The following is a 21468-nucleotide window of genomic DNA, read 5'->3' on the forward strand; positions in this document are numbered from 1 at the left end:
AAAATTTGTACCAAACAGGAGAATGTTACACATGGACAAAACCTTTGCCTGATACAATTTTGTTTAAAGGATAAAACTGGAGAACATGTAGGTGTTTGAACACAGAGTGTTCCTTGTGACGGTTTTAACACAGTGGAACCTCATACAATATCTTACTCTATGTCACAAATATGAACATAATATTGTTGCTTTACACTTTACAACCTCTTTATTTACAGAAATAAACAATGTTGACTGGTATTTTTTCTCAGGCTTCTGAAAAGCGATCATTTCAATTTTCAAAGCCGAGCTCCTGAGGGGGAATGGTTTCAAAAACGGCTCAAGGTGACAGATCGGATGCTTGGAGTTTTCAGGACAAAAGTATTCGACTGCAGCTGTGTTCGATCTCAGAAGAAGGAAACAAGGTTTCCCCAAATAAGATAGTGTTTCAGAAACCAGTTACCAACCATACCTTCGAAGTCATGACATTTCATGAGTTCCAAAGAGGGGCGGGGCAGAGCTTGTATATCTTTGATTTGTTGTTGCTGCCGAATTAAACTATGGAGTTCTTTTTTTGTGGAAGAACTGAGATGATACAACCACGGGTGAAGATCTTGCTGACCAGGAATTCTACCAAAGCACCTTGTGACACATTACTCAAATATTTTAGCAACAAAATATTATCTCTAAATCTTTCCAAAAAAGTGTCCCAGAATAGAGAGATTAATAAAGAACTGTCTTGTAATAAATTCCAAACATGCAACTTTTATGATCTGTTGATACGCTACATGTATGACATGCATCAAAAATCATAAAAGGCAACACTTCATGTTTTCCGCAGACTGAGTTCACAAATTCCTCTGTAGCTATGAATGGGCAGTCCGTACATCAGGAGGCATCACTTTCATTCAAAGAGTTTACTCACAACAACACAGTCATTCAATTTATGCAACAGTTTTCAGAGCTGCATATACACATGTTGTCTTAAATGCAGTCAACACCTGAGATAATATCTTGCATGCTATTAAAAGCAATGACTCCCCCAACAAAATTTTGTTTCACATTTTTTCCTCTAACATCTGGAAAAAATGTTTATAAATAAATAGAAATAAAATCGGAAGACTTTTTTTTCTTTTCCAAAAAAATAGTATTTACAGCTACTCTGAACCCCTGAACTACAGACAAACAAACACAGACTCAAAATGTTGCTGGACCACTATCAAGGAGCTACTGTATGATTGTCAATAGTGCAGGCTGTGCTGATATATTTGAGTTGTAAATACACTACATGACTGGTAGAGGACACAGTACTGTATGTGCTACATGTGGCACCAAAATAGAGACAACATGAGGGGCCACATTAAGCCAGAGCTTATATGTTATTATCTGTTTTCATTCTGGTCAGGAGCCCTGTGGTTCAACCCATTTGCACGTATTCTCATTTACAGTGTGTTGAAACTGCGATCTGTGCAGGGAAGCAGTACTGCTATCACTTTTTTTTTGTTGAAATATTTCTGTCTCATTTTTTTTTGTCTCATTAAATTTCGTGAAATAGGCACACACTCAAATCAAATCATCTGTAATCAAATTATACATTTAGTTACTCTCACTCCTTGATATGACAATATTTGCACAAATGTCCACAATAATTTCACAATATTTTGCATTTTTGTATGTTGTTTTGTATTATCATGAATAATATCCAGTTATTTTATATAGTGTAATGATGGCTATATTAAAGTTATTCATGTAAACTATTTCATTTAGTTGCCTTATTGTGAAAGGCTGGTCAGTGAATTTGTGTTTACAGATATCATAAGCAATATATCTGTGTGGGACTTTTATTGTGAAGGGTCCCCGACGTAAGTTGTTTTGGGAGCGGCGTTTTGACTTGTTGTGAAAAAGTAAACGGGCATATTGTCCTGGTTCAAGTCATATTCTTCCTGTTCTTATTATAGTTTACCTCTCTATAGGTGAATTAAACTCTTAGCTACATTTATAATGGTGAATAGAGAGAGAGAGAGAGGGCGCTAGAGAGAGGGGGTGTGTCGGCCCCTCCTTCCGAGCTGTTCAGTAACCGAAGTAAACAAGGATTTCTCCTCTCACTGTGATCTCCTCCTATTGAGTTTTTGTCCAGCATTGGTGGAAATAAGGCTGTTAAGTCAGTTCCCTCTTCTAAACTAACGTTTCAGTGGCTGGCGCATGTCGCGAGAGGCAGGACACCATAATTAGATATAGTAGTTTTTACAATTCTAACTCTGATGAAACCGTGACGTTATGAAACCGTGGATATCGTAGAAACGGTAGAAATGGTTGACATAAGTGGAGCTTTGCTGTTAAGCTGTGAACAAAAGGTTTAAATTAAGCTCAGGTAAAAGCCGAGCTGTGCTAATATTAACATGTTAACAAGCAACATTTTCATGTTTACATTATGACGTGCTGATGGCTTTCAGTTTTTCCAGAATGAAGTTCGAACAAATTTGGCATTAAACACATTTTGTTCCAATACGCTAGCTTCAACAAGATTAAATGTTATTAAGCCAAAGTGATCCCTAATGTACAACTGAATACTATTGTACTAACGAGCACTGCTTGTTGCTAATACCTCTAAAATGCAAAATAGCAGTTGTGTAACACATGCACCTGTTTACTTCCCACTAAAGTGAATGAGTAAACGAGAGAGACGTCAGACACAGCAAATGTTAAACAAATGGTTTTGGAAAAGTAAGCCAAGCCAGATTGTACTGAATTCAGAGCTATTTATCTTCAAAGTTGTTTACATTTAGGGAACTAAACTAATTTGGCTCAGAGGAATATGAAAACATTTCTGCAAAAATAAACTTAACAAAATAGAAATCCTGAGTTTTCAGAGAGCTAAGAAAAAATATCCAAACTATCATATTGAGCACTAGCTTTGAATGGGATTACATCAATTGTTGTAATCATTTTCACTATTTCTTTTTGTCTAGCTAATCATGCACAGAGGCAGAGTTTATACTAACTTCACAACATTTCCTGAGACTGATTATTAACTGAATTGCCATGAGTGCTCTCTCACACAATGCATATAACACCCAGCCCTGCACTGGCATTTTTTTGTTTAATTTTGGGGCATTTACACGTGTTAAATCCCTGTGGAACCAGTCAGTTCACCATGGGCTCATCTTCAGGCAGGAAGCTCCTTCAGCTGTCACAGCTACAACACCAGCAGCTGCATGAATGAGGCTAAAAAGATAAATGTTCCAATGGTTCGAACTCGTTACCGCATTCCTGTGGGAGTACAGTATGAGCGGGTTGGGTTGGCTATGGTGGGGGGAACTTGTCAGGAAGACATCATTCTTGCAGAAGTGTCTCCCTCCAGTCAAAGGTGTGGTTTGGTCCATGTGTGAGGGGCAGGATGGGAGGGTCCACTAACTGCCACACCCCTGTGTCCCCCTGCTCCTCACTGGAGCAGAAGCCCAGGTAGGGGATCTGAAGACCAAGCAGAGGAATCAATGGTTAGTTTTAGGAAAAGAAGGTCAGACAGATGCTATTTAGATGAGCGAGTAGTTTAACCTCTTATAAGGAAAACTATGTTGCCCATGATGTTTTATGCGTATCTAACCCTATCCATCATGTTTTGAGTGAAGTTGCACTTCTGGCTTATTGGACAATGTGCTCTGTGCAGCCCATCTATTGGCATCACCAATAAAATAATTAAAACTAGCGTGAACTGATTGTTTTAATTTATCGTACATGTTAAACTTACAATAAACAGAATTTTCAAAATCATCAATAAAAAGTTGTAGTGTCTCCTCTTCTGGTTCAAGATAAATAACTTTTGCTGACATAACTTATATTAATATTTATTATATCTGACATCTTCTGGCTGCTCTGCAATGATAACTGTCTTATACGTACTAATTCCACAAATGTCCATCTGTCTGTCTGTCTGTATATGGAATGCATATCTCGCGAACTGTTTATCTTATCAATTCACACATAGTATGTGTGTTGTTAATGGCCCAAGGAAGTGCAACGTGGTGCAATTTGGACACAGTATATTTGATATTAATAAACTCTGTAGCCAGCAGTGTGGTCGTCTTCTGTGTCCTGGCATGATAAATATATTTATCATTATCATAATATTTATAATGAGTTCCTGTCTACTGCTAGTATTTTGAGAAGTTTTGAACTTGGGTCTGATGATTGTGATGATTGTGTTACAGACCTCTGAAAGAGCCACCATGTAATGTGTGGAAAAATAACACCAGTTCAGTAAATCATTCAAACTTATACAAGAACAAACACAGTATATTGTAGAACTGTTGGAGAGGACTCACTAATGACAAGGAATAATTTTGAAGCAGCTCCAGATTTAATTGGGGGGTAGGATTCTATTGGCCACTGTACAGTGACAAATATGACTACAAACCTGTAACTACTAATAATGTGTAGCTGAGACAATGTGAGCTCAACAGGGAATTCACTGTTTGTATGCATCTTCAATGGTTTTACATTACATTACATGTCATTTGGCTGATGCTTTTGTCCAAAGCGACTTAAAATTAGTACAATCAATTTTTTTTTTTTTTTATGAGGGGCCATTTAGGGGTTCAGTATCTTGCCAAGGACACTTCGGCATATGGGGAAGAGTGGGGATTGAACCACCAACATTCTTGTTGGAGAACGACCACTCTACCCCCTAAGCCACACTGCCCATCAAGACCTTCCTCGTTGGCTTGATGGATACCCACCTAGTTATCAATGTGCAGTGATAAATTCATCTTCATTCTTCCTTGTATGTGTAGAGGCAGACTTTTTAGTTTTTTGGGCTGATGCTGCTACAGACATATTGGTTTCATGGGGCATTACTCTTGTTATTATGGACAAACTGTGGGTTGGTAGGTGTTGACTGTCGGTCTATTTGTAGTGGAGATGATCTATCTACCACTGTCTATGGGCAGGAGACTACATATAGAGATAAGCCAGTAACAACATTTCGTGCAAAGCATTTTTTTCGTTTCACTTGAGGTGAATATAGTTCAGAATTTTTTCATTTGTAAAAAAATCTTAAAAATAAACTTTTTAAATCAATACATATCAACCAAGACATGCAGATACTACACTTGTGGAAAAGGCCAGTATTGGCCTCATTAATGGAAGTTTTCTGGCAGCTGATGTCTTATGCAGAAGATTTGAATGTAGACTTGATGCATCAACGAGACCAAGGGGTGCAACTATATAGAAACGCTAACAGAGTCACATGAGAAATGATCACCCCCATAGTCTGAAGATGTCTCCAACAGTATCCCAGTATATCTCCCTCTACTTGTGTCACCCATTCCAACAGCACATCAATGAATGGCTAGAATTGCTGTCACTCTCTGTTACGTGTCGCATCCTATTGGATAGTTAAGTCTAAATATGCATTCCTAAATCCCATATAGTCCTTACGTCTTGCCACTGGTGAAATACACAAAAGAGTTGAAGTTTGGTACCTCTTTGTTTGAGGCATCTGAATGAGATCTTAAAGTCCATGAGAGTAGACACTACAATGTACTGCTAGTTGGCCCTCTATCTATAACCTGACCTTGGGTACTGCTGGGAGAGACGAGAGGATGTGTGGAATTAGACTGGCCCTATTCTCATAATGCAGTACAGATGTAATGTGTGAGGATGGTCAAAAATTTCTCAACAGCCTCTAAATCATCTCTCCTAATAAATTGCAAGGAAAATAAGTTGAGTTTCTGAGAGAATAGTGTATCAACTCCTGTTTTCTTTTCTTTGTTTGGTTCATTATTTTTGCGTATTTCACATCATCCTGACATGTTCTGTCTTGCGTGCTGTTTTTTGTTGAACAGCATGCAGACAAACACTAAAGCCTTATTGATCTGAGTTATGAAAGTTTGCAACCCCATTTTCTCAATAATGAGCAGCTCAACAAAGAACCATTATCCAAAGAGGAAGTTTAGTAGGAATCCACAAGCATAATAAACATTACATCACTAATTGTGAGCATGCGAGCGCGTCCCTAGCCACCTCGGTGTTCACTGAGCCCCATGCAGACCTGATATTATCAACCGTCCTGACTCTAATACTGACAAGTGGACAGCATTAAGTACGTCTGTTCACATCTGACATTAAAATGTGTCCTGAATGTGGTTCCTATGAACACTTGTTATCAGGTGTGATAACTTCACTGCTCTATATTTAAATAATCATGTCCGTCGCTCGTGTTAACAAAAAACAAATTACATTGTTTTTGCCCAGTTTGCGTTTACAGGGTGGTTCGTGTCGACACTAGCGAGCAAAGATAGAGAGGACTCAGGAGGGGTTAAATAAAACTCGAAAGATATCAGATTTAGATTTTTTTTCTCTTATTTGTTTTATACACGTGGATGCTTTACATCTCTGGAGTTTTACGTGTCCACACCCATGTTTTTGTACAACCAGCCACAGTGAGAATGGGGGAAAGGAATTGAGAGAACCATCCGGAAGGAATAATGGGTGGATATAGAAGTGGGATGTACAGATGGAAAAAAAGTTGACTGGATTGAAAAAGGTATGCATTGAACTGACCTTTCGGACGACTTGGATGAAGTCCTTGGCGCTCTGCGGGCTGCGGCCCTGCAGCTGGCGTGTGCATGCCTCTAAGGAAGACGCGTGGGCTACAATCAGCACGTTGTTTCCTACATATAGAGTGGAAACCCAGGCAGGATACAATATCAGCAGAGGACAAACACATGAGAGTTTAAAACAATAAAGTAAAAGAAGTTCATCTACACAGACTCATCAACCTCCTCCAAAAGCTCAAGTGGCTCTGCTGTGTTTTTCTTACCAGTGTTTTTACAATCCGACAGGATATCTTTGGTCACTTGGTAGCTTCGACTCATGTAGTTCTCATACGACTCAGACACAATGAGCTTGCTGACTGGGATCAAGGGTCTGTATGGAGACAAGAACCAATTCAAAAAAATGTTTAACTAAGGTACCTGTAAAATCTGTTGTTGGGTGACTGATTTTAAGGCAATTGCCGGATGTGCCTGGTGGTTTGACGTTGATCTTTTCAGTGAAAATAAGAAAATTGTTCATCCATTACACAAGTAATACTAGCAGCAGGTGCTTATGTACTACAAAGCAATAAAGGAGGACATTCCTGCAGGCAGAGTAGATAAACAACACAGATACAGCTGCAGGTAGTGTGTGTATTACTGTGCACTGTACAAATACATATTGTATATACAGCACATATACAAATAAGTTCCTGTGTCCTTACGCATGACTTGGATTTACATACTTGATTTGACAGTAAAGTGACAAGTAATAGAGAGCAGACAAGATATTTTTTTACTGGTCACTAGAATCATTCTGTCTTCTACAATAATTACGTCAGGAATAGAGGAAAAGCATTTTGGAAACTTTGCTGCATATTAACTGAGCACACTATACTTTACTTCTTTTCATTGGCAGCTACTGTTTTTTTTAGACTGTTATAGTGTGATGTTGGTTAAACTTCTGTTATCACACACCATTTTCAACAATGAGACATTTTACTCACAATGTAAAAAATATGTAATTTTTCTCAACAAAAATCTGTAAAAATGAGTAGAAGTCATCCAGATGACACATTTACATGACTAATTATACACATACAGTATAATTACTTAAACAATGTGTGTTTTACCCTGAGCTGTTTGTTTCACCTGTACAATGTGTCCACACTGAAGTTGGCAGCCGCAAGGTCAGCCGGGGGTATCCATGCAGGCAGGGAGTTCCCAGAAACCCACTTGGTCCATTCAAAAAGCCCTGGTTCCACTCTCACCTTCACTTTACCGTCCTGCTGCAGACCTGTTCACACATACACACAGCATCAGAGACAACCAACTATTTATGTTGAGCTTTCTTAATGTCCCTGATGTACAATTCATTTTGTGTGACTGCTCAGGGAATACTGAGTGAATGTCTTATCATACTTGCGCAGGAAGACTCTTCTTACCTTTCAAGATGTTCTGTGCAGTCTGAACACATCGCAGAGAGGGAGAACAGTACACAAAGTCTATCACTGTGTTGCTCTCTAGTAGTGCCTCACCTGGAAAAGCACATATTCAGCGCACACACATTTCATAAAGAAATTGGCAGAGTTCCTGGTGGTGTACATCATTGAGATCTATATAGATGACATACCCACTAGTTGAGCCTGTGTGGATCCAAACACAGTGAGAGGAGTGTCCATGTCATAGTCTCTCTGCCCCCCCCAGAGAGGCAAACTGGGAGGCATGTTCAGATTGGAACGTACATATCTACCTGCCGGAAATAAAAACGCACGCGAGTAAATGTAAGGATTCTATTTTTTAACTCATTCCTAAAATCTACTTTTTTGTCCAATGGAAGGATTAAGGAGGTTAAATACAACAACTCTTGTGAAATTATTTTCTGTCTTCTGAGCCAAGATTTGACTGGCTGGATCATATAAGTGGTATGGTTCAGAGTGGGTGTGCTCACCTTTACTGTCTGAGCAGAGGGAGAGCCAGTGTTTGCCAAAGACCACATCCATCCTCTCACCGTGCCGGCAGACAAAAAGTGTGCGCTTGGACTGCCGAGAATGACCACTGCTGATCCGTAGGACCTGTTGGGAATGAAAGACTCCAGTTTGATTTCAATGTAAAAACAACCTGAGTAGTATTCATATAATATAATTATATGTTTTAAAACAACTAACTACCTGCATTGGATGACAAATGAGACTAAGGGTGGGCGTGTCTCCCGGACTCGTGTTATCAGGGCGTCGGCTGTCCAGCAGTCCATCAAACATCCCTCTCTCCTTACTGCTCTTGTCACTGGGCCCACAACTGAAGAAGGAATGGGATCTGTGGTGGACAAGGAGAACTGACTGTCAAATCTTACCTAATAATTATATTAATTAGTAGGTAATAATGTCTTTCTGTCTGTCTGTTTGTATGTGGAAAGCATTTCTCACAAACCGATCATCTTATTGCTGTCACACTCTGCGATTTGGATACACAATAGGTTCAATATTAATACAAATTTAACAGACAGGCGACCAGTACTCTGTACCAGTCAGTGTGGGCGAGTGGCTGTAATGAATCTTCTCCTACGTCTTCCGATTAACTACAGCAGTGGTTGGAAACTGGGTCAAACAATGGGTCAAAATCGCCGCCAGAACATTTTTATAGTTAGATTATTTTTATCTCGCTATGTCAGACTGACAGACATTCCGGGGTGTGGCAGGTGCTGATCTTTGTCATGGCAACAACATTCATATAATTAGTAAAAGCACAATCTAATGCTTTAAATCAAGCGAAATGAATGTCAATACGGTATATTGGCGGTTCAGTAAATCATTCAAACCTATATCTAAACCACACAGTTGAACAATAATAAAGCAAATTCTGTTTAATTTTCATTTTACATTGACTGTAAAATCTTAATCGCAGATAAACCAGGTAGGATGACCACAAAGTTTTCTAACTTTACTCAGCACCACAGACTGTTAATGAAAAGCTCTGCACACAACCTCCAGCACACCTACAAACAAGCTGTTCATTTGAAAGCAAGAACTTTATGTTTGATTTTAAACAAATGTGAAATATGTCACTGTCAAGAGGGTTCAACTTCTGGGGAACATGAATCTGATTAGCAATTTACATACATGTATATTTTCACATGGCATTTCTTTTGTACAATAGGACAATCTGGTTACACTAGTGGTTACACTTTAAAAGATAAGGTGTCAAAAATATTCTTAGGAATCACGCTCTGAAGAATATTCACACAAAGCTTCATGGCTTCATTGGCCAACATGAGTCCAACTAAAGACCCTTAGCTGAATAGGCAATTCAATTTTAAATATTGGTAATGATCTTATCATTCTTTATAGTCTTTCAGTATGAAATGATTTCTATTTGTTAATTTATACAAGTATTAGATGCTCTGCTCACCCATGAAAGACCCAAGTGTCGGATTCATCAGACAAGCTGACGTAGTTTTCCGGCAGCAGGCCAGAAAGCCCGGTGGCCAGTGAGGTCCCGTACACCCAGCCCTCACTGGTGCTACTCTGGTCCACTGGAGACATGAAGACAAAATCCCCGGGAACCAGCTCCAGCTCATCCTCATTCTGAGGCATGTAGGGGTACATCACCCGCAGAGTCTGCATATGTGACATGTAGGTTGTCTCAATGGCGAGCATTTATTTTCTTTAATGCAGTTGGTTAATAGATATCTGAGATCCAAAACAATTGTCGTCAGTATAAATAATACCTCATGGTTAGCAAAACGAATGTCCCGGGAGAACAAGACAGCCAGCCAATCGCAGCCCAGCTTGACTTCGATGCCTTTAGCCAGTTTCTCCAGTGAGGCGAGGTGATCAGTGGGGAAGTTGTAGGCCAGAGTCACATGGAGCTGCTTCTTGTGAGGCTCCACATGAACTTCTGGATATGGAAGGAGAAAATCCATTTTCCATCAGTGATAAACCACTTATTTTGTTGCAACATATTATTGCTGGGAAGATACAGCCGAAAATTGCATATTCTTGTGAAAAATAGTATCTCTCATTTCATATTCTTAAAATAATAAAAATAAAATCTCAAAACCTCCCCGGTACCACTGAAAATTGTCTGCATTGTAAAAACCAAATGACCCTTCGGTATGTTGTCTTAGCTGATTATGAATGTTGTCTCTTATAAATATGCTGTCTCCCTATTTTCTATTTCAGAAAGGTAAGTCCGATTAATTTTTCCCGTTTACAATGACTACGTTTACATGGACGCCGATATTCTGATACAGTCTGAATAAGACACTCCACGTAACAGCATTTTCTGAGGACCATAAACAAAATAAGGTCATACTCGCAGTAATCAAATTAATCAAATTAATATTCTATAAGCAACTCATGTTAACAGCGAAAACAAAATAATATCTTATTCTGAACAAGGTAATAAATAGTCTGAATCCATGTAAATGTAGTCACTGTGTGACTCACAGTTTGTGGACTTTCACACTTAAGTCAACATGAAACTTTCTCTGTTAATTCATCAATACAATACGTGTAAAACTGCAAAATATCTGGTTCAAATTTCAGAATTCAGCATCTATAGCATCTTACTTATCTCAACTGTAATGAGAAGTGGAAAAAACAGCCACTTGCACTTCACAATTTTGTCCACAGATTCATGGATATCATCCAACATGGTACAAATGACATTACAACTCAGTATCTGATATTTAAGAGTTTGTTTTGGATGGTACAGAACCACACCAACAATAGATTGTGATAAACCATAGACTTTACACTTCATACATTCATTTCACAACCTTTTATTAGTAGTGAAATCTCTTGAGTAAAACCAACTAACAATCAACATTTCCATATCTGATTTTGATGACACATTCTTATCTCTCTCTTTACCGTGAGGCAGAAATACGACCTTCAACGCTTCTGTCTCTAATCTGATTTGGCACCTAGCAGACTGAAATACCATTTGGCGGTCAGACTTATTTTCGCCTGTGTTTGAAAAACTCTTACAGTGACAAACGGAGTGAGTGCTTTAATAACCCATCATGACAACCATCCACACTAGGAAAGCTGCTCCCCACACATAGCAAATATGATAAACTGACTCTAAACAGTAAATGTAAAGCAACGAAGAAAGATGGCAGAGATAAGACAGAAAAAAAAATACTCAAAGCAAAGATTTTACATGTGTTTCAAACCCAGGGCATACAGAGTGTGTGCCCTATATGCCTGTTGTGTCTGGTTCCTACCTGCTTTCCTTGTAGCCTCTGTGGCAAAGTCAGCCGCAAACTGCTTGAGGATGTCGGCCACCTGCTCCTCCACAAAGAGACCAATGAAGTTGGAGGATGTGTAGAGTTCTAGGGGCAGCGGGCTCGGAAAACGACCTCGCCACTGCTGTACGGTGGCCTGGAGGGCCTCACATAGAGCTTCTGCTTTGTTGTCTGCACACTGTGTAGAAATAAAAAAAAGACCTGAAGATGTGGAATATGCAACATTGGTGTCTTCATCTATCTGTTCAAAAGAACAACGACAACAGTTAATAATAAGGATGAGATATAAATGAAGAAGTGTCTTAAAGAGACTGCATCAGTGTTTCATTTTAGAAATTCTTTAGCTATGAAAACTTTAACTTATGAGCAACGTAAGGATGGTCAATGTCCACCTGCTTCTTACAATGATTCCCCTAAAACTCTGCTCCCAGTAGAACTACACGCACATATTATGGACTGCACTTTAACTCTCTTAACTGTGCAATATACATTGTGTCTTTGCAATTCAATGGCTTGTCAGCAATCCATTTCAATGTAAATATTCTCGCACTGTATATATTCAGCTTTTACTCTGTGTATATTAGTTTTCATTCCATTTGTATTTTTTTATTATTTAAATGTCCTTACAATTAAAATTATATATTGCATGCTGTAACATCACAGATTTCCCTGTTTAGGGATGAAAAAAATGATTATTTTATCTTGTCTTATCTCATCTTGTCTTATCTAATTTTGTCTTATCTTATCTTATGTTATGCACATTCCTGCCACCAGTTTCATACGTATTGACCGAGGGTTTGAGCCAAGGAATGTAGCAATGCACAAACAATAGTGCTAAATAAATAAATAACGAACATGGAGATTAACAGTGAAGGAATGATGTTTTGATGACAAACACTGAATTTAAACACAACTTTGTTTGCAGGACACTGAACTGTTTTTCCAGGAGGTGGTTATTCCATGAAACTGGTGAGAATGAAACTTTATTATATCGTTTTCACTATTTTTGATGAGATATATTTTCTTTGCACAAATGAGTGTTGACTGCACGTGTAGCTGCTCCATGTGCTGGAGTGGTCTTTAAGCTATTCAGATCTTATTTCTATATTTAGCCACAGTTACAGAGCTGTTGTCACCTAAGCTACATCCACATAACTGCATTTTCGTTTGAAAACGCATGAACTCTGCTATGGATAAGCCTGGTGTTCAACTACTGACAAAGATGAGAAATTTGCAAACAGAATCCGACTCACATTTACTCCATCTGATGTCTGACCTCAGAAGCATTCATGACCTTGAACCATCAGCCTTCATGAAAGTTCACTGAATGTTTCTTTCAACTCACCATGAAGAACTGGCAGAGAGTGATATGAGGGAAAATGTTGTGGGCTTTGTTTTTGCCACAAGTGACTCGACTCTGCTGCCAGAAGTGGGAGAGCTGATTCTGAAGTGGTCCACTGGGCCGCAGGTAGAGGACGAACTCCCTGGGCAGTGGGTCGTCCAGGAACGGGTCGTCCACATGGGAAAACAGCCTATGGAATAGACATAGGTAAATGAAATAGAAGAGAAGTGTCAGGTCTGTGTATTGTGCTGCGAGGACAGGGCAAACATGATGCCTGTATTTTTGTGTATTGTGCAGCCACAAGTAAAAGTGATCTTAACTTGAACTGGCACAAACAAAACTTGAAATGACAAACTAGGCAAGTACAAAGTTCCAAATGCAAATCTGTAATGCAATTAACCTAAGCTGGCACATTAGAGGAATCAAGCTCCTTTATAATCGAAACATTGGTATTGCATGTTGCTTTCTTGGTTGCAGGTAACGTTTTTCTTCCCTGTAGCAATGACAGCAGTATCTCTGGATAAATTAACTCCTTGACTCCTATTCAAGATTTCAGCTCTTATTTGCTCTACTGCATTTTGGGGGACTTAGTGTTCCCAAATAACTCCACAGATAAGCTTTGATGTGCAAAAGCAGTTATTAAGTTTTTGTTTTCACCAGTGCTATGTTGGATATTCTGTGCTATTACTGGCACCTATTTTCTCATTTGGTCAAATGTAGTGCAGCCTTGCTTACTCTTCTTAGAGTCCCTCAAGGTTCTGTTTTTGACCATTGTTATTTTGTCGGTACATAAAATAATTTTGGTGTTAATGACCACTCTCGCCTAAGTAAAATCAAACTTGTGGTGAATGTAGGCAAAACTAACAACAATAATTAGTGAAGCATAATTATCATTAAAGGTTTTGCTTTTAAGTTTGAGTTTGCAGTTACACAACCTGCAAGTTTTATGGACAGACTTAACACCCTTCTACAGCAGAGGGCAGTATAACACGTTTTTCCTTGGTTTGTGGTTTGTAAAGTATATGTGGATGTACTGTGCACACATTTGTTGTTTAAACTTACCAGTCACATGCTGCTTGCACACTCCGGCATCCTGTTGATACCAGAGCTTTCAGTCTGTAAAAGAACATAACAGAGAGGCAAATAAGGAATCAAAGTGAAGACCTAAACAACACAGAGACTGTTCACCTACAAATTACTAATCTGAAATGTGTAGAGTAAGCAACTGTCTGGTGACTGTTGAGGGCAATGTGGCAATAAGAAACCCAGGGAGGTTACTTATTTTGCATTTTTCTGTCTAAATTAGTCAAACTGCAGAGGAACACGTTGATCTCGTTCTCTATGCACTAGTTTGTTTCCTTCGACTTATGTGGCAGCAAATGGTAAAAAAAAAGGGGAACTGTTCTGGTTCCACACCTATGTGGAAACTCTGACTGTATAAACAGAGATGCAAGTGAGGAGAGTAAATATGGAAAATGTTTGCCTGGATAGAGAAAAACATCTGAATAGAAATTCAGCAACTGTTGCCTCATAAAAACGTTCTACTGTAAGGATGGAATTGCATTTTTTTATTCTTCCAATATCATAACATCTACACAAAAACAGTTGAAATCAGTAATGCTTTATTTTAAAGTTGAGACAGATCCAAATTTTTACTTCATTGTAAATTATTCATAGGTGGCGTAGCAGGCAGAGGCATGGCATAGCACATTAATTCCACTGCAGGGATCTCATATTTGTGTTTACAGCACACTGACACCAGTATCAGCTCTTATCACTAAAAACTCACTTGACATCTTCGCTGGTGTTTCCTACGTGTGTGATTCAGGAGATTCTCTAGAGTACAGTGCATGTCTGAAATAAACTGTGGATTCCACTGCAATTCAAGTCTCTACTGGTTGAAATAATGCCATAGGATATTGGAATTGGACAATTTAAATACTATTACACAAAAATAATGGATGTCAGAGTCAGCCTTCTCTCAAGGCTATGTTCATACATCTGGGGCATATACTATACTAACATATTCACTCAGAGTGAAACTAATCAACTCACTCGAATGTCTGTAACATTTGGTACATTTTTACCATGTGTTAGCTCCAACAGATAAATCTTTAATTTATGCTACAGCCTTTCCCCTGGACAATTATTTTTGTCCCACTGAGGAAAAATCATGTTTTTTTCCAGTAAATCTTATATATTTTAAGATAAGAGTCTTATTACAATTTCTACCACTCCCACTTTTTGAAATTTGTAAATGCATGTCACTGCTGGAACAGAAAATGTGAGTAAAACTGAGATAAGTAGCCACCAAAGAAAAATACATGGACCACCAGTCAGAGGAGGTGACAGTTTATCTCACTTTCCTGCAGAGCAGCTTGGTAAATGATACACAGCATTTGTGGGAAGACATTCAAATCATTACATAGGAAAAGTTATTACACCAATGGGGAACAAACCACAGAGGTGTGACACCTCTTAACCATAACTGGCATACTCAGTTACTTGTGAAACTGTGACTCGTCTGTATAAAGTGTGGCGGGTTTTCAGAGAAGAAACCTCACCTACTTCAAACAGCTTCCTGACTTTAATCAGAATACTTAAGTCTTGGTTTCAAGACTATTAAGACGGTTATCAGTTTTTGTTTTTGCTATGGCAATTACGCAAGTTGTCATTCGCAAGGTCGTGCAAAGCATTACAACGGATAAAGACCATTTTAAAAGAAAGAAGCACTGAGAGCAGATATTTATCCATTCACATCTTCTTCCTGACCACAGCAAAACCTGGAGGCTCAGCTGATAAGGAGGAGACGGACCAGAACATCAGATTAAAGCCACAGAATCTAATTAGCCGCCACTCAGAAGATAAGAAGTTATGCATGCTAATGTGGTTTCCTCTCCAGGGAGCTAGTAGCTTCCTCAGCCTGGCATCAGAAGCTCTTCCTGTAGGACGCGATGAGTGGAGATGCACCAAAGAGGGGGGTGTATTTGTTTGCAGGCATCCATACTGACTGTGTGTATTTGGCCATATCATTACATTGCATGTCTTTGAGAGCTCCTGCTAATGTGCTTGGATTAAAAACTCATTATTTTCTTGACTGGGCAGCTATTTTCAGATAAATTAAAACCCCTTCAATGCTGGAACTCTAAATCTCAGTAGCATCTGTTTTTGGTCTTCAGTGTAAAACGATACAGGTCAAATGACTGCAGTATTGGGTACAAGCTACAATTGATGTAAACATGAACCCTGGTGGACAAAATCCAAAATTTCCAGCCCCTTTCTGCTTGTCACGTCTTTAATAGCATTCAAACCCTGTAAAAAACACCTGCTACCTACCCCTCAGTGCTAGTGAACCAGAAATGGGCTACACACTGTCAGGATTGTGTTGTGTTGTTGTTTGGTTGTGTCTCCTCCCCCCTTTCTGTATGCGCCCTGGGTAGGGTGTTGTGGTAGGGGGCGTGGCTGGCTCCGGCTGATGCGGACGAGGCACACCTGCACTCAATCTAACCCAATCATCGCCTCCATATATACCTGGTCTTCTCAACACTTCGGGGCCAGATTATTCCGTCTTCGATGGTATTTAGTATATGGCTTAGTCTCGCCATGTTCTTGCCTCCCTGATGTCCGCTAACCTTTGTTTCCTCTTCAACCCAGAACTCTGTTGTGCTTCACCACCTGGATCTGCGACTCGCCGTGTACTCTGTCTGCTACGTGCTTGCTACCTGCTACCTGCTGGAAACCTGCACGCTACCTACTTGCTACCTGCCTGCTACCTGCCAGCTGCCTGCCGCTCCTGTCTGCCAATAAACACCGTTACCTCCATACTATCCACTCTCCGTGTCTGCTTTGGGGTCCAACCTGTACTAAACCTTAACAGAATAATCTGGCCAAAACATGGACCCCGCAGACGCGGAGAAACTCAGACAGGCTTTCTCCTCTCAGGAGAATCGAGTGGGACAGCACGAGAAAGCGTTGCTGGAAGTAATGGAGGCCCTCACTGCACTTACCTCCAAGGTGTCGCTGATCGGGACTCAGATGGAACGGATGTCGACACATCTCACCTCGCTGCCGGCTTCCTCACCTGCTCCGGTTCCGGCTCCAGCATCTCCATCAGTGGTTTCATCGGGCTCGGTTTCCACTCAGCTCCGGGAGCCCGTCCTCCCCACCCCCGCTAGGTTCACCGGTCAGTCGGGTTCAGGTAGGGAGTTTATGTTTCAGTGTAGTCTGGTCTTCGATCAACAGCCTTCCACTTATTCTACTGACAAGTCGCGGATAGCATTCGTCATGAGCCGCCTCTCTGAGAAAGCCGCGGCTTGGGCTGTGGCTCTCTCACTTAACAACTCTCCGGTTTGCTTTTCGTTTTCCTCATTTTCAGAGGAATTCTTAAAAGTGTTTGATCATCCGTTGCGCAGCAAGGAGGCCAGTACCCGGCTCCTGTCGCTTCGTCAGGGGGAAAACTCCGTGGCCAAACACTCAATTGATTTCCGCATCCTGGCTATCGAGAGCGGGTGGGACGAGAGAGCGCTTCAGGGGGTGTTTCTCCGGAGTTTGAGGGACGAGCTGAGGGACGAGTTAGCAGCTAGGGATGAAACCTCCTCCTTAGATGAGTTAATCTCGTTATCCATTCGATTGGATTGTCGGCTGCGCGAGCGGCGGAAGGAGAGGTCCGGGAGGGGGAGTCACATCCCTTCCGTGATGCGGACACCGGGTCCTCTTCAGCAGGGGTTTCCGCCATCTCCACGACCATCATCCGGCTCCGACGTCATTCCTCCTCGGACCACAGCTTCTCCTTCCTGCTTCGAGGAGCCTATGCAGCTGGGGAGTACGAGACTTACTCCGCGGGAGCGTCAACGGCGCCAGCTGCAGGGTCTTTGCCACTACTGCGGGCAGGATGGACATCTGCGGGTGCACTGCCCGCTCCGGCCAAAAGAGGGGGCTCATCAACCACTGGAGGAGCGTTGGTGAGCCAGTCCTCTGTCTGCTCGTCTCCTCCTCGCTTGATGATCAAAGGTACAATTTCGTGGGACCTGATCTCCCGCCCTCTGTCTATCCTAGTGGATTCAGGGGCGGATGATAACTTTATTGATTCCAGTTTGGCTACCCAGGTACGCATTCCTTGTCAGCTTCTTCCTCACCCGAAGGAAGTTTTTGCTTTAGATGGCAGACTCCTAGCTCAGGTCACCCATCGCACTGTGCCCATTAGTCTTTTGTTATCCGGTAATCATCATGAAACTATTTCCTTTTTTTTGATTCCATCTCCGGCCTCCCCAGTAGTTTTGGGGTTGCCATGGTTAAAACTTCATAACCCGCAGATTGACTGGGTCACCGTTTCTATCCAGAATTGGAGTCTATTTTGCCACTCGCATTGTTTACATTCTGCCATTCCATCCACATTATCTAAGTCACCTTCTCCTCCCAAACCAGTGGACCTTAGTTCCATCCCTCCTGCTTATCATCACCTCCAGGAGGTATTCAGTAAGGACCGGGCTTTATCTCTCCCTCCTCACAGACCATACGACTGTGGGATTGATCTTCTTCCTAACGTTTCATATCCCTCCAGCAAACTATATAACCTTTCCAAGCCGGAACGAGTCGCCATGGAGGTTTACATCACTGACTCGTTGGCCACTGGACTCATTCGTCCCTCTTCTTCGCCATTGGGGGCGGGCTTCTTTTTTGTTGAAAAGAAGGACAAGTCGCTTCGGCCCTGCATCGACTTCAGGGGACTGAATGACATTACAGTTAAAAACAAATACCCCCTCCCCCTCATTGACTCCGCTTTCGGCCCCTTGCATGAAGCAACTATTTTTACTAAATTGGACTTAAGGAACGCTTACCATTTAGTGAGAATAAGGGAGGGGGACGAGTGGAAGACGGGATTCAACACGCCACTGGGACATTTTGAATATCTTGTCATGCCCTTTGGTCTCACCAATGCCCCTGCTGTCTTCCAAAATCTAATCAATGATGTGTTAAGGGACATGTTGAACTGTTTTGTGTTTGTTTATCTGGATGACATTTTTATTTTTTTCCCGCAACCTCCAGGAGCATGTTCAGCATGTTAGTTTAGTGTTAAAGAGACTCCTGGAGAATAGACTGTATGTGAAAGCGGAGAAATGTGAGTTCCATGTGGGTTCTGTTTGTTTCTTGGGGTTTATTGTGGAGAAGGGTCAAATCAAGACCGACCCTGCCAAGGTTAAGGCAGTGGCCGAGTGGCCCACTCCTACATCAAGGAAGCAACTGCAGAGGTTTCTTGGGTTTGCCAATTTTTACCGCAGATTTATCCGGAACTATAGCAGAGTTGCCACACTCCTAACCCAACTCACGTCTGTGAAAGTGCCGTTTGTGTGGTCTCCGGCAGCCGAAGGTTCTTTTTCTAGACTAAAATGTTTGTTCTCTTCGGCACCTGTGTTAACCTATCCTGACCCTTCCTTACAGTTCATTGTGGAGGCGGATGCCTCCGACTCCGGGGTTGGAGCCATCCTCTCGCAACGCATCACATCGGACTGTAAGCAGCACCCCTGTGCTTTTTTCTCCCGGCAGCTCTCTCCTGCGGAGAGAAATTACGACGTGGGTAACCGGGAGCTGCTGGCAGTTGTGCTGGCTCTGCAGGAATGGAGGCACTGGCTTGAGGGTTCCACTCACCCGTTCATTGTTTGGTCTGATCACAAGAACCTTTCTTACCTCCGTTCTGCCCGCAGGCTCAATTCACGCCAGGCTCGGTGGGCGTTGTTCCTGGGGCGGTTTCAGTTCACGCTCACGTTCCGACCGGGGTCGAAGAACGTTAAACCGGATGCGCTGTCACGTCAGTTTGCGGCCCCTGGGGAGGAGTCTTCGGGAAGCACCATTCTGCCATCGGCCTGTGTGGTTGGAGCAGCGGGCTGGGAGATCGAGGGTGTGGTCCAGGGGGCCCTGAGGGACCAGCCCGTCCCACAATGTTGTCCTGCTGACAGGCTGTTTGTTCCCGAGGCTGTCAGGTCTCACGTTCTGCAGTGGGGACACTCCTCCCGGATTGCCTGTCATCCTGGTGCCCGTCGGACCCTGGCTCTGCTGCAACAACGTTTCTGGTGGCCCTCCATGGCGGCGGAACAGAGAATTCGTCGCTGCCTGTTCTGTCTGCGCCCGAGGCAAGGCTTCACATCAGGCCCCTGCGGGACTGCTGCGCCCCTTACCCATCCCTCACCGCCCCTGGTCGCACATTGCGGTGGACTTCATCACGGGTCTTCCTCCCTCTGAAGGCAATACTGTTGTCCTTACCATCGTTGACCGCTTCTCTAAAGCGGCACACTTCATCCCGCTATCCAAACTTCCATCCGCCCTGGAGACAGCAAACCTGCTGGTCGTGCACGTTTTCCGGCTGCATGGGATCCCGGTGGACATCGTCTCAGACAGGGGTCCGCAGTTCTCAGCCAGGACATGGAAGGCGTTCTGCCTAGCGTTGGGGGCGTCGGCCAGTCTCTCTTCGGGATATCATCCACAGACCAACGGCCAGACAGAACGGGCTAACCAGGATCTGGGAGCGGCTCTTCGTTGCGTGTCTGCTCAACACCCGGCGTCCTGGGCCACACACCTCCCCTGGATCGAATACGCCCACAACTCCCTGGTCTGCTCCGCCACTGGTATGTCGCCCTTCATGGTTACTAATGGTTTCCAACCTCCGCTCTTCCCTTCCCAGGAGACTTACGTGGCTGTGCCATCCGTGCAGGAACACCTTCGACGGATTCGTCGGATCTGGCGAGAGGCCCGGGCAGCTCTCGTCCGCACGGCTGCCCGCAATCAGCGGGTGGCCGACCACCACCGTACCCCAGCTCCCGACTACCAGCCTGGACAGAAGTTCTGGTTGTCATCCCGGGACCTGCCTCTCCAGACTGAATCCAGGAAGCTGACCCCGAGGTTTATTGGTCCATTTGAGGTAGATCGGATCATCAACCCATGTGCAGTAAGACTGAAGCTTCCCTTGTCACTCAAGATTCATCCTACGTTCCACGTGTCCCTCCTCAAGCCAATGTCCACCAGCCCCCTAAGCCCTCCTGCCGAGCCTCCCCCACCCACCCTGAACATTGATGGCCACCCTGCTTACACGGTTAACAGAGTGTTGGATGTACGACGGCGAGGCCGTGGCTTCCAATATCTTGTGGACTGGGAGGGTTACGGGCCGGAGGAGAGACAGTGGGTTTCCCGTGCCCTCATCTTGGACAGATCCATTTTGGACGATTTTTACGCTCTTTACCCGGACAGGCCGGGTCGGCCGCCAGGTGGCGTCCCTTGAGGGGGGGGTACTGTCAGGATTGTGTTGTGTTGTTGTTTGGTTGTGTCTCCTCCCCCCTTTCTGTATGCGCCCTGGGTAGGGTGTTGTGGTAGGG

The 21468-nt window shown here is 42.6% G+C and overlaps 1 protein-coding gene across 1 annotated transcript in view; it reads right to left on the reverse strand.

Moving 5' to 3' along the window:
* Positions 1-2789: 2789 nt before the first annotated feature.
* The window catches only part of ubash3bb (ubiquitin associated and SH3 domain containing Bb), a 43782-nt gene continuing 25103 nt past the window's right edge, over positions 2790-21468 (reverse strand). Inside the window, exons 2-14 of the mRNA XM_061073142.1 lie at positions 14168-14221; positions 13109-13295; positions 11743-11941; positions 10240-10409; positions 9921-10129; positions 8684-8828; positions 8464-8587; positions 8146-8265; positions 7958-8050; positions 7665-7809; positions 6800-6906; positions 6541-6650; positions 2790-3450 (exon numbers count right to left, since the gene is read on the reverse strand). Coding sequence (XP_060929125.1) covers positions 3313-3450; positions 6541-6650; positions 6800-6906; positions 7665-7809; positions 7958-8050; positions 8146-8265; positions 8464-8587; positions 8684-8828; positions 9921-10129; positions 10240-10409; positions 11743-11941; positions 13109-13295; positions 14168-14221 — 1801 coding nt within the window. The 3' untranslated portion in view covers positions 2790-3312. The remainder of the gene's footprint in view (positions 3451-6540; positions 6651-6799; positions 6907-7664; positions 7810-7957; positions 8051-8145; positions 8266-8463; positions 8588-8683; positions 8829-9920; positions 10130-10239; positions 10410-11742; positions 11942-13108; positions 13296-14167; positions 14222-21468) is intronic.

The sequence above is a fragment of the Limanda limanda genome, chromosome 6 (assembly GCF_963576545.1).
Source record: "Limanda limanda chromosome 6, fLimLim1.1, whole genome shotgun sequence".
NCBI lineage: Eukaryota > Metazoa > Chordata > Actinopteri > Pleuronectiformes > Pleuronectidae > Limanda > Limanda limanda.